The following is a 13,642-nucleotide window of genomic DNA, read 5'->3' on the forward strand; positions in this document are numbered from 1 at the left end:
TTCTCTCTGAACATATTGCTTTCCTTAAGAAATAGAAGAAAAATGACTGTTAATTCATCACTTATTCAGAGAATTTTGAACTTGACCAGAGGGTGTCATAGATGGAGCGGTAAGGAGAAAAAAAAAACATAAAAATGATGTACTGTCTGAATTTTAATCCCTTTAATCCTAATTTTCCACCAGAGTATATGCCTCTCACCGGCGTGCAGTACTCCACCATGGGATAGTTGAGTTTGTGGCCCTTGGCAGTTCGCCCGGAGAAGAAGCAGCTCTGACACACGTCGTAGTTGAAATGCTTCAAACTGCGATACCTGCATACAAAAAAGGTCAGCAAGACGAAAGTGAGTTTATTTGCATAATACAACCTAATTACACAAATTGCTGACACATTTGGCTTGTCGCATGCATGTCGTACTTGTATTGTATTCATGTCACCTACTTTTACAGACTACAGGTAGTCCCCGGGTTACGAATGAGTTCCGTTCCCACGCTGGCGACGTAACCCGAATTTCCGCGTAAATCGGAATTAAACCTTTAAGTAACCCTAATTACCCCCTAAATCTCAAAATAACGATCTAAAAACATGTATTATATGTTATTGTACTGTCTTCGCCAAGATGTTGGAGGTACGTTCAAGCTAGAAAGTGAGCTAAACTATATTCTTTCCTCTCTTTCTCTCGAAAGGCTGCATGACTTCTTCGTGGGAGCAAATGCGCTCCTCCTTATGTGTGCGCAAATACGGTCTTGTTCGTGTGTACTCGCGTGCGGAAGTACTACCTGCTCTACGCTTCCAGTGCCAAAATAAAAGCATCCCAAAACAAAAGTCAAGGTACTATTTATGCGACAAAAAAACACAAGCAAAAAAATGACTGGAGACAAAATGGCAGAGAAGCCTCTGGCGTCATAAAGTCGTAATCACGTAAATCGGGTATGTCGTAACTAGGGTTGGGCATCGGGCATCGATGAGATCCGGGACTAACACTCCGATTCTCCCGGAACCGTTCAAATTTTTAAATTTCGATTCAATGTTTCGATGCCCTGACCGTCAAGCGGGAATAAATAGCTGCCGAACACCACGAAGAAGAAGCCACATGAATCCTGTGTTTGTGCATTGCAACTTGATTTCAACCATGGACACGGCGCTCAAAAGTTTGGCTCAACTTCACAAAGAAAAATGAACAGTCAGCACGACCAATATGATTAAACACCTCTGGCTTCATGCGATACAAGTGCCTAGTAGTGCATAGCTGAGTGCCATGGATTTGACACGCTGCCCCGGCCCTCTAACCAGTCAGAACCAGGTAACTAAAACCAATAAATAACGTCTGTCTTCTGCTGCCCCCGCGACCCGACCACGGATTAAGTGGTAGATTATGGTTGGATGGATGGAATAGTATGAGAATATGTTGTATTATTACATCGCGCTAATGTAGCTATATACTGTAAGCAGCTACGTACTTTACGTAGCTGCTTATGCTTATGTAGCTACATTAGCCCATTGCCGCCTCTGTTAAAATCAACAGTATTAAAAGCATCTTTTGTTTTAGAATCGGTTTTACAAATAAGGAAATCCTTATTATTTTGTCTAATCTACATCAAATTATAATCAACAGAAGAATTTATACTAATGCTTCGTCGTAGCTTCCAGCTAAGATACAGTATGTAAAGTGCGTAGCAGCTCACGGCTACCTTACCCCTATGTAATATTTGCAACTTTTTCTTGCTTTCTTATATTTATGGGTTCAAGCTTCATCTAAACCCAGTGAACGTGTGTTCTCCACTGCAGGAGACACTATCTGTCCAGATCGCTCACGCTAACTGCCAGAGAAAGCAGATATGATCATTTTCCTCAACAAAAACTGTTTCTGACTTTATACTGTACTCGCTGCTATTCCGGACTTGGTTTTACAAGTAGTTTTTTTGTTTTTTTGGTTGATATTCTGCACCAGGTTAGCACATTAGTGGGAGCTCAATAACATGTAAAATGCCTGCAGCATAAGTCACCCTAAAACATAGGCAAAACAATATGTGTAACTGTTTTCTCCGTGAGCTTTTAAAAAATAAAGATCTTTGTGAAAGTGCACTCATGTGGAAAGAAACTTAATATTATTCAAGTTCAAAGACATTTATATACAATAAAAATAGCCCTAACCGGAATCGGAACCACTGAAATTCAAACGATGCCCAACCCTAGTCGTAACCAAGGTTCCCCTATATATACAAATACAGGGAGGTGCAAAAGTAGGTATACAGTGTATACAGTTATGGAAAAACAAAACACAATAATTATTGTAATAACCATTGATTTTGCATTGGGGGGAAATGATACTACTGTGTGGACATATGGTCTGATTTTGAAAAAACAAAACAAAACAAAACAACAACAGGCAAAACAGGTGAAAAGGGGGTAAAATCCTACTTCATAGTCACATCTTTATAGTAAACAATATCAATATTGCGTAGCAAGTTAAAGATGTGCTCAAACGAAGTTGAAGAATTTGCAAGAATATTTTCTTAATTTTACAACAATAAAGTCATTTTCTTCGAGAAGTCTTTTTTTTTTTTTTAAACCCTTTTTGGGACAATGGTCAGCCTAACTCATTCACTGCCAGCCTAGGTCACGGAGAATGTGTTGTGGTTGTTAGTAAAAGAGGGAAATTGACATTGCACAACTATTGCCGTCAATGGCAGCCAAAGAGTTAAGCCACGTCATGTCACAAAACAGAACAAAATAACAAAATTCCTAGAGCAAATTACACACAGGAACACAGTTATTTGAAATGATGTCTTTCTTCTTCTTTTTCATATTGTTTCAATTTGGTTTTTAGTTTTTAATTTATTATTATTTGTTTTATTTAGAATTATTTTATATAGTCATGCCTACGTTTGTTATAGTCATGTTTTTTTTTTTTTTTTAATGTATGGTTTTTTAAAACTAATTTTTCATTTATTACTATTTTTTTTGCTCCAAAATGGATCCTGTAATTAATTCATGCATTTTATTTAAAATTATTCGTATATATTCTTATTGCCCATCGGCAAATACATGCGGGCGACATTATTACTGCAGCTGGAGGTCAAGCGGGCCGCAAAATAATTGGCCCCTGGGCCGCAAGTTTGAGACCTCTGTCCAGTATGAATGTAACATAAAAAAATCATAATGTGTGCATGAAAGGGTTCAAAAGCACATTAAATTTCTGATAATTCTCGAAATAAGCTATTATTCAATTAGTTTAACTAAAAAAAAGTGACTGAAATTTTAACTTCAGCAGAACAAAATCATCATTTTTAGAAGAATAAAATTGGAACTGTACACTTATCAATTATACCTCCTTCAAGATTGGAGCTTTTAAGAATGTTGCCAAGTTTTACTAATCGATAAACAAACATCTCAAAAGATCGTGTTTCTTGTGGGAATTTTAATTCATGACCATTTTCTTATCGCGATTTATCCCCCTAAGTTCTAAAAAGATTGTGACATTTTGATTCATTTTCAATTTCCAACCACGATGTATAAATAGCCTATTAAAAAGTCAAGGATCCCGTGGCGTTCGATTGCCTCTCCTTTCTTCGCGTGCGCCCACACGCTAACATCCTCCTATAAGTGCTGACAGAGTGACAGATAATGGCATTCCGCTCAGAAACACTCCTCAATAGAAAGACACCCTCCATCCTGGTCAGCTGCAGCCGGAAAGCCATTTAGCGGCTTCAAAAAAAATATAAAGAGGAGGGGGGAAAAAAAAAGACAGAAATAATAGCCGGAGTCTTTTATCTCTTTCCTCTGTGGGGGTTCGGCTGACGGATGAGGCCTCACAAGTCGTATATCACGGAGCTCAACTGCTCGCACGAGTCTCAGACACCATTATGCGTCGTGGATAGCCATGAAGGGGGAGGCGTTCAGTCACCTTCAGAGCAGTCGAGAGCTCATCGACAATACGGTGTTCGCCCACGATAAGGGCGGAACTTAGGGGGGTGCAACTGCACCCGGGCTTCTAAAGAGCCCAGTTTGCGGAGGTAAAGTGGGCATGGAGTGTCAAACAAAAAGGTAAGATGATGCGCAGAGCTGTAACATAGTAATTAAGTGTTAAAATATTTCTGCCAGCTACTTGGCCGGTTGTCTGGAGGCCCCCTCACACCCCGGTTGGACGGTCCATTCGGGGGGTCCCATTTATGCTCATCGCACCAGGGCTCTGTTCACATTTGTTCCGCCACTGGTCCACTATACTGCGGTCAGAGGTTAGAAGTAACGCATTAAATTTACTCCGTTACATTTACTTCATTAACTTTTGGGGAACAATGTACTCCTAGGAGTAGTTTTACTGAGCCATACTTTTTACTTGAGTAGATTTGTGAAGAAATGCTACTCTTACTCCTTTACTTTGGGCTACACTAGTCATTAAAATTTTCCACTTCATTCTACATATTAGATTTTCCTTTTTTTTTCCTTTTTTTGCCAGAGACGCTAACAGTGGCGCTACCAGTTTCACCAATAAGATGTCGCAACAATAATCTCCTGACTCCATTATACTAATCGGACTCAAGCTTGCTGTTCTATGATCATGTCGACCTGTTCAATCACATGACGTCTTTAAAGCACTGTAAAAAAGGAAGTATTTGACATAGAGTGCTGCCGTCAACATGATATGAAAGCGCGGATTTTAACCTCTCTCCCAGTTTTTATTTGCTACCAGTTGGCCGAGGAAAACCGGGGATATAATCCTTTTGGTTTCATAATAGGAAATATGTTTTCTCCACTAGAGGGCATTCATGTTCTTTGGATGAATGATGTTTCATTTCTGTATTTTTTTTCTCTTGCAGGAATTCAATGATGTTTTTTTCCCCTTTGGGTTAAAGTGCCTATGTCAGCAAAAAGCATGTTTATTTCATATTTCACATTGTATTTTATGCTCCTCAATGATATGGATCGCTTAGATGTGTGTGGAAGCGATCAATATATTTGAATCCCAAGCCATGAAAATGAGTGACTTCCAGCCAGAGTCTGGATTGACTAAGAAGGTGAATGTGACGTCACTGCCTGCCTGCCGGGGCCGCAGCATTGGAACAACGAGCTGAAATTTGCTCGCCGCCAGGGGCTGGCCGATTGGTGAAGACAATCACCTCCGCTGCCATTTGTGACATGAGTCGGGGTAGTTTGTGTTATTTTTCGTTTTCAAAAGGTGAGGAAGAGACTTGGAAGAGTCGCTCGGTTCGGGTTAGCATGTAGCATAGCACTCACACTCCTCTTTTGTTTACACTTTCCTCCCGAGTCCCCGCTGGGAGATGACAAAAGCCATTTCAACTGATATCACCTCTAGCCCCTCCCAGTCAAAATGAATTGGACTTCAGGCGCCGTCAGTGCAACTGAAAGGCCTCCCAATTTAAATGAATTTCAATCAGTTTCAACTGAGCTCGCAGTCGTCAAGGCAGTCAATGAGTTAAACTGTCCTTTGAGTTTTAAATAAGATTTCTTGCATTCGCAAAGTTTGAAAAAACTCAAATTTTCAGACTGCAGTACCTTCCACGTCATGTGATTTGCCTACATTTAAAGACCCCACAAACAGCTTACTCGGCACTTTCCCGCCTACTGTCATCAATCAGTGACACAGCTTCAGAGACACACGCTCCATCAAAGTATTTGTCCTTTTTCGGGAGAAAGATGACCACTTCGTCACATTGGGGTCACTTGGCGTGACGTTAGCTTTCCAGAAAAACAAAAGAAGTGAATCAAAACAAAAGGTGCGTGTGTGTTTTGGGTTGTTTGCCAACATCCTTTGTGAAGGGTTGAACCTGTGGAGGCTTAAATGCTATTTGGTGAGTGGTCTGGCCTCTGCTGACATTTAGATAAATGCCCACCAGAGCAGACCTGCCCTTTTAGATTAACAGCAACCAACAGTATGTGTGGATGTCTGCCTTTGAACAGAATGCACTCGCTTGCTTGTAAATTCTATTGAAGAAAAAAAAAAAATGCGAGGTCAGTGCGGGACGCGTACCTGAAGCCTACAATAGGACACTCTTTGCAGATGTTGCACTTGGCCTGATGTTTTGCCGTCTCGGCGGCGGCCACTCGGTGCAGGACGGGGAGCCAAACCATGGATTGAGGTTCCAGACGCATCCAGTCCACAAACTGTCGAGGCTCCAGCTCTACCTTGTTGGTGGCCTGTGAGACGGACGACGACATGAAATCATATTTGGTAACTCGAGGGGGTATTTTATTGAAAACAGACCATTTAAAACGTGTGCATAAAAAAAAAAAAAAAAAAAAAAAAAAAAAAAAAAACAGTACCTTAAAGGTGCTATGAATTACAAAAGCAAGTGACCGTAGTTTTGACACAAATTCATCAAAAAATTTACAGAAAAGTCTGAATAATGAAAGAAAACCTATTTAGTCATCCTTTCTCAACTACCTTCACCCCAGCCACCCACAGAAAATCTCCCAATAGAAGTTGATGTCACCAACCAGAACAAGCAGCAGATTTTTGCTGTCTGCTCGCATGCTACGTAGAGGTCGACCCATATGGGATTTTCAAATGGCGATACAGATTTCTGTTAAAAAATTTCAGCCCATATTTGAGGCCGATATACTTTTCTTTTTAAAGCGCGTAGACTATAAAGGCAATTTTTACAATGATGACCTGAGACATAAGGATTAATTCATTCTAGTGCTACCAAACCAACAAAGGCAGCACTTCTTTTTATGATTATACACACTCAGCAAGAACAGACCATTATTTTCAAATAAATAAATACACCAGGACGTCACGACGAGGTGTAAATAAGTGAGAGTGAGCGTTTGAGAGGATGCTCCCCATGCTAAAGATAATGCTACGCTAATGCTACGAGTTACATTTTGGGTGTACGGATTACTTAGTAAACACCTTAAAAGGCTTTAGCAACATTGCTTATTCTCTGATGGAAGATTAAAAAAAGTCTTACAATATTTACAAAACAGGCAAGCCTGACGCTTTCTGTAGCAGCTTGACTTCAAGCTGCTGAAGGCTCCTTCCGGGGTCCAACCGTCAGTCAGCGGCGGCCACAGTTGCCCGCACTGATGCCTGATCAAAATCGTTTTTTTTATCGGCTATTTTTTGTTTTTTGTTATTCGACTGATGGTCAATGTTGGAAAAAAGTTAATATACTGGCTGGCCGATATATCGGTCGACCTCTAGTGCTATGCTTAGGTAAACTATACATTAGCTACTGTTGTAGCTGAATAAACGTTCTGTCATTTATCGAGAATGCCCATCAACTTTCGCAGCACTTGAAAGCTAGCGACGAGCATCAGTTGACTTGCGACATTACAACCAGAATCGCCGAAAAAAAGTGCGCATTCCCTGATAAATTCTTTTCGATGCAATAACTATGATCTGGTAAAAGACAAGCGAGATTTGAGTGTCAAATTTTGTTTTCAAGATGGAAAGTCCAGCCATTTGGGAGTACTCGGTATTTCATGAGCAAACCCGCCCCCCCGTAAAAAACACTTTTATTATTAATAACTTTTCAGAAATGTTTTAAAAAAAATCAATTATAATATTTATTTGAGATAAATCAAATGATTTACTTCATTAACTCACAATTCATCGCAAATTAGTCGCATTGCAACAAAAGGATCTTACAAGTTTTTATTACTTTGCATATTAGTTAATATATTATATATTATTGTATTTACAACATTGGAAATTTAATTCCAACAAGCAGTGGCAGGCATTGGGGTAGTTGTGGAGGGCGGTGACCCCATAAATTTAAATTGTTATGGGCATACAATCGGTGAGTTAGGATACTTTTCTCACTTTTCATCAGCCAATATACAGCAATTATGTTGGAAAACCTTACAGTGTAGTGCTTGGAAGTGCTGAATCCATGAGTTAAAAACACTTCTAGTAAGGGAAAATTTTTGCAACAAGGGATTTTCTTTCTAACTTTAAAGGAACACGAGGTAATTTTTCAGTTTTTGGTCGATTTTAGCGACGCCGGTGGACAAAAGCGGTAGTGTTTTGCCTGAAGGAAGACTGCGTTTCACATGAGGACCAGCACACACCCACACAGTCTCGTAAAATCATGATCTCCCAGTCACCTGAAGATGGAATAAACAACATTTCTGTTTCCAGGGGCTCTGTGAAGGATGAATAGTAATAAGGTAATGAATCCAGTTGTGGCTAAACAATAACATATGACGGTTAGCTATCGTGGTGCCGTCAGCGCTGACAAGTTCGGTTGGGGGGCTTTGGATCACGCCAATGAGTGATAGCCATGCCAATGTTTATTCTTGAGTATCCTTTCATCCTGTTAGCCTCTCTTTTTTTTCTATCCTCGGACAAAACGTTTTGTTGCTCTGCCATCTTTATAATGATTGGGGAGAGGGGAAAGTGACGTATGCCGTAAAGCAGTCAGCACATTTGAATTTTTTTGTGTGGCAGGTTTCCTGCCAACCTTCTCCAAATTAATTAGTGCCATTGAAAGCGATAGAGATCCCCTCATGATATAAAAGAGAAGGTGTCATTCAACTAGTTGTCAGTTGACCTATCATCACAAATGTTATAAAAATATTTTATAAAGGTTGAAAAGCGTTGCTTTAATTGCAAGCTCAACAAACCGAATAATAACGTGTATCATAGAGCTGTTATCTGAGGTTACTGAGCTTCTGATTTTTGTGGGTGGCAAACAGAATGACAAGCCGCAGTGTCTAATGAAACTGTCTAAGGAATAACAATCATGAATTAGTTTTGTTTGCTTCAAAGATTGTGTTTGACAACCTGTCCAGAATTGAAGATTAAAATGATCCAATCTGAAAAGACCATCACTGTAATGTCAGGAATCTATCAAACATAACCTTTTGACAATGTCAAACATCAAAGGGCAACAAAATGTTTCAGTACCTATCAACTAGCATGCAAAACTAGCGTTTAGAATGTTGTTCCATTATTGTATTTTGTTGTATCATAGACTCAACCATCAGTTAACAAGACAGCTCTCACAGACATTGTGCCACGCCTTCCCGATGGGGGCCGACCCAGGCAGAATGTTGAGTTGGTGTTCACTGTGATAAACTCAAACACACGCTGCGTTTTAACGACGGATTTAGTTAGAAATAGGATGAAGGTTTTACTGCATACAAGCAGGCAGGAGTGTCTCAAGAGCGATTTGGTCGAGGATTCAAGGTAATTAATTATATTTTTCGCAGCATCCATGTACTTTGAAATTTTGTGAATACAATGAAATAAATGGAAAAAAATTAGCCTAACTTTAGCTTGAAATATTTACGTAAAATGAATGATAACTGCCCGTTTTTTGTTTTGTTTTGTTTTTTGCCTTTAACCACGAGTCAAAACTATTTTACGTTCGTATATATAGAAATTCCACGATGTAAGCATTTATTTCCAAGAACTTAAAATGGTCTTTGTTTTGTGACAGACGCCATCTTGAATCTTGTGTATATACACAATTGAGGAATTCAACTTTAATAAGTAGTGATTGTTTATAGAAAAATGCAAATTTTGCTTTTGTTGAGTAAAATTAAGATGATTCTGCATGCTTTCCTCTAGTATTAAGTTTATGATGTGAAAACTGAGTGATTTAAAGTTGAGTTAAAAAAAAAAAAAATGAAGTTGCTGTTTTGGGCAAACACTTAAATCTAGGGTTGTTCCGATCATGTTTTTTTGCTCCCGATCCGATCCCGATCGTTTTAGTTTGAGTATCTGCCGATCCTGATATTTCCTGATCCGATTGTTTTTTTTTTTTGCTCCCAATTCAATTCCAGTCATTCCCGATAATTTTTCCCGATCATATACATTTTGGCAATGCACTAAGAAGAAAATGAATAAAACTCGGACGAATATATACATTCAACATACAGTACATAAGTACTGCATTTGTTTATTATGACAATAAATCCTCAAGATGGCATTTATATTCTTTCTGTGAGAGGGATCCACGGATAGAAAGACTTGTAAATCTTAAAGGACGGATGTGACTTTGTATATTGTGACTAAATATTGCCATCCAGTGGATTTTTATGAGCTTTCAGTAAATGATAATTCAGGCATTTAACTTCTGCCCAAATGCATGATGGGAAGGGCACCCATGACTGTGCGTAGTGCTACCAATTGATATATCTTCTCTGCGTTGGGGACAAACTTATGGTGTTAAGACAAAGATCAATTGCTACCTTGCATCCCCACATTGCTTCCCATGATATTTCTAATCGTAGGGAGAGGGATTGTAAGGCTTCAGCCAGTTAAAAAAAGGCTCCAAAGGCTGCCAAAATTCACCCTACTCATTATCCGCTGCCTTTTATCTCTCTATATGGGTAAAACGGCGCCATTACAGATTAAGCGCGACAATGCAAGGGTTGGTCGTGAAACGCATGCATTAATTGCGTTAAATATTTTAACGTGATACATTTAAAAAAAAATTAATTACCGCCGCTATCAGGATAAATTTGATAACCCTACCTTAAGCCTAAACTAAAGACTCTGGATGAGTGTAACATATTATGTCTGTAACGTTAAATACAATTAGAAAACAATTTAATTAAAATATATATATACGGTATATATTAAAAAAAAAGGCATGTCCGTTATTTTTTTGCCGATTCCGATACTTTGAAAATGACGTGATCGAACCCGATCGATCGAGTTGCCGATGGATCGGGTCCGGGACATCTCTACTTAAATCATATGTTAAATATTGCTAATGATCCTGAAAATATAGGTGATTATCTGTGCATTTGGTGATTTTTGTGCATCTAGTTTAAAATTTGAGAATTTTATAGCCATTTGTGTAAAAAAAAAATAATAATAATAATAATCGGTATGCAGAGTATAGCCTAAATAATTGTAAATTGTTGTCATAAGATTTATAACATGGATATTAACTGAAATTGAGGCTTGTAAGTCCCACAGCATGGCAAGTGGGCATTTGCGTGTTGTTCTCAGCACCATTTTCTGCATATGTTCCGGGACCTGCTTCCGTCTCGTCATCCCTGCGCCGTCATATGTACTTTGCGTTCCGGCACCTTATGATTTACAAATTAAGCACTGGAAGTTCCTGTTTTAGTTTTAGGTCGCTAGCGGCTTTAGTTTTGAAAATATTTGAATTTTAAAGTTTTTGAAAATAGGCCCCCCTCAGGATTGGCCCCGAGCCCCGTCAACTGATAGTGAAGTCTATGATTGCATGTTCGGTACTTTCTTTCAGACTGCCTCAATGTCTTTCCCTGCTAAAGTCCGAATGTTAGAATTATGGTGTTTACAGATGAGCTTGCGCAGTGTGAAGAGGGTGACCCCAATAAGACAGATGGATGCTTAAATGGAAGCCAGTGACAAAAGTACAGTGAAGGATGCCAAATTTATAGCTGTGCCACTCATTCATCATGAGCTCGTTAAAGCAAATGGACTAGACGTCATTGACGGGACGGGCACAGGTGTCACACAGGACTTTATGGAAATGTGAGTTCGTGCACCGAGTTTCAAGGAGCGGACTTAGTTTGATTGAATGATTAATACACAACTGCAGCACATCTGGCTCGTCAATTCAGGATGGAGCCAGCAGGCGATTTATTTGTGAATCGGCAGGAAAAAGATGAAATTTATAGCTTGGTCCCAATTTAAATGCTCACTTCCTGGAAATGAAGCGGTGGCGGAAGAAGTAGAGGGAGTGAGAAATGAAAGCTCGATCCCCAGGGGGATAAAGACATCGTTAAATGCCAGGAACATCCAGTGATAAAGCTGCAAAATTGATTCGTTGGCTGCTGTAAAGCAGTGGGGAGGACAGAAGGCGGCTGACCGCGGGCCACGGGAGGCGTCGCGGTTGGTCAGCAGGACTTAAATATTCAAGATCTTCTTTGGCTTTGGGTTGCGGCGGAATAGGAATGAGATGTGGGGAAGATGTTATATTGCTGTCTGATATCAGCACTTGACTTTAGGTTGTGGTAAATTAATCAAAATTGTTCTAATTTGGTCAATGAATCTGAACTTGTTCATCGTATTTGATGGAATTTATATGTACGTACGTGCTGGAAGCAGCTTCGCACGCTGGGCTCAATGTTGGAGCCCCCGAAGGCGGCTACTTCGCCAAGCTGTTTGGGGATCTGGATGGCCTCGTGAAGGAGAAGGCCAAGCTGCCGCTGGTCACACGTGTCCCCCGCTGACGCCGCCTGACTGAAGAGGTCTGCGGAGGGAGGGACGGGAGCAAGTCATTTGTAAAAAGACGATTCTTATCCATTTTCTATTGTGCTGACATGCAAATTCAACACAGCAAGATCCAGACTGAGCCCACTGGGATCTTTGTATTTAACAAATGTATTGTAATGTCATTTTAATTTTGTCAAGAAATTTCAAGTAAATCAATTTCACTGGCTTTTTCAAGATTACCAAAAAAAAAAAAAAAAAAAATTAAGTTAACGCTTTGACTCAACATTCTGAGTATCGTATTTTCACGACCATAAAGCGCAGTTAAAGGAAAAAAAAAATCTCAAAAATGGACGGTGTGCCTAATAATGTCGTGCACCTATTCTATGGACTGAGTACCAAAATGTGTCTGTCTGACTGAGCAATTTTTATGTGTGCGTTCGACTAAACAACATTGGTTTGGCGAAGGACCCTCGAAAATGGCATCTACTGCGAAGAGACACAATTACAAAGCCCAGTTCAAACTCAAGGCTATCACTTACGCGAAACAAAAAAAACTGCCACCTCAGGTAATTTTTAAGAGGAAGACGTTGCCGAAAGAATAGTTAAGCTGACGTGTTTGATGGAGACTGTTGGAATTTGACCTTTTAGCCAGATCGCCGTAATCACGCCAGCCAAACCGCCGGAACTGCCCTAACACAATTTCACCAACCTGGGCCGCGGAACTCCGACAACCCGGCCAAAAGGCCAAACTCGGCGCTTTCATCTTAGTTTTAGCCCCTTGTACTGACTCCCTTTCGAAGGCTGGAAAAAGGCTTGAAACACAAGTTGACAAATTTTTCCAAGTCGACAGCAATCAGACAGCAAGGCAAAAACAGCAAATAGACCCAGACGAGGAGGAAAGCTGGCTGTCGACAAAAAACAAATACACAAAAATGTTCCAGAGAAAAGATGGCGATAGCTGAAGAATTCAGTCTTTTGAAGGCTCGATTGAGGCGGGCTGTGGTCCGGAAGGAGGGCGTGTTTGGGTGTTGTTTAGGGTAATTTTCCATTGCAGGTTGAGCCAATGAGTCCGTGCGTCACTGTTGGCAAGGCAACCAGAGTTGCAAATTTTGTCAACCGCAGTGTAAAAGGAGCGCTGAGTGTTCAAATAGTCAGCCGTGCAGTTTTTTTTGTTATCAGGTGTTCCTTTTGGCAAGACAGGATGTCCCGCAATTGTTATGGACTGTCCATTGTTGGCCCCCAGAAGAGCTGATGGTGGGATTTGGTGGTCCAGACGTGGGCTTGTACATGTCTTGGCCATCACCCACTTGTCTTGCTCTGTCAGCGTCAGTCTCGCTCAGTCAGCTGCATGACGCGCGCTGGGCTTCTGTAGTCAGCAGGCATCCTGTATCTGTTATGCCCTTATCTGTCCATTGTCTTGGCGCAGCAAATTCCAATCACTCCAACTATTCATAAGATCAAATATATCCTACTTGCTTTCTAAAACTTTTATTTAAATGGTATTTATTTTATATTTG

The 13,642-nt window shown here is 40.1% G+C and overlaps 1 protein-coding gene across 7 annotated transcripts in view; it reads right to left on the reverse strand.

Annotated features, from left to right (window-relative positions):
- Nucleotides 1-13,642, reverse strand: part of utrn (utrophin) — a 327,279-nt gene that overhangs the window by 45,356 nt on the left and 268,281 nt on the right. For all 7 annotated transcript variants that reach the window (XM_057822866.1, XM_057822869.1, XM_057822867.1 and 4 more), the window contains 3 exons: nt 12,005-12,162; nt 5,991-6,157; nt 200-311 (listed from right to left, as the gene is read on the reverse strand). In XM_057822866.1, coding sequence (XP_057678849.1) covers nt 200-311; nt 5,991-6,157; nt 12,005-12,162 — 437 coding nt within the window. The remainder of the gene's footprint in view (nt 1-199; nt 312-5,990; nt 6,158-12,004; nt 12,163-13,642) is intronic.

This window comes from Corythoichthys intestinalis, chromosome 19, assembly GCF_030265065.1.
Source record: "Corythoichthys intestinalis isolate RoL2023-P3 chromosome 19, ASM3026506v1, whole genome shotgun sequence".
Taxonomy (NCBI): domain Eukaryota; kingdom Metazoa; phylum Chordata; class Actinopteri; order Syngnathiformes; family Syngnathidae; genus Corythoichthys; species Corythoichthys intestinalis.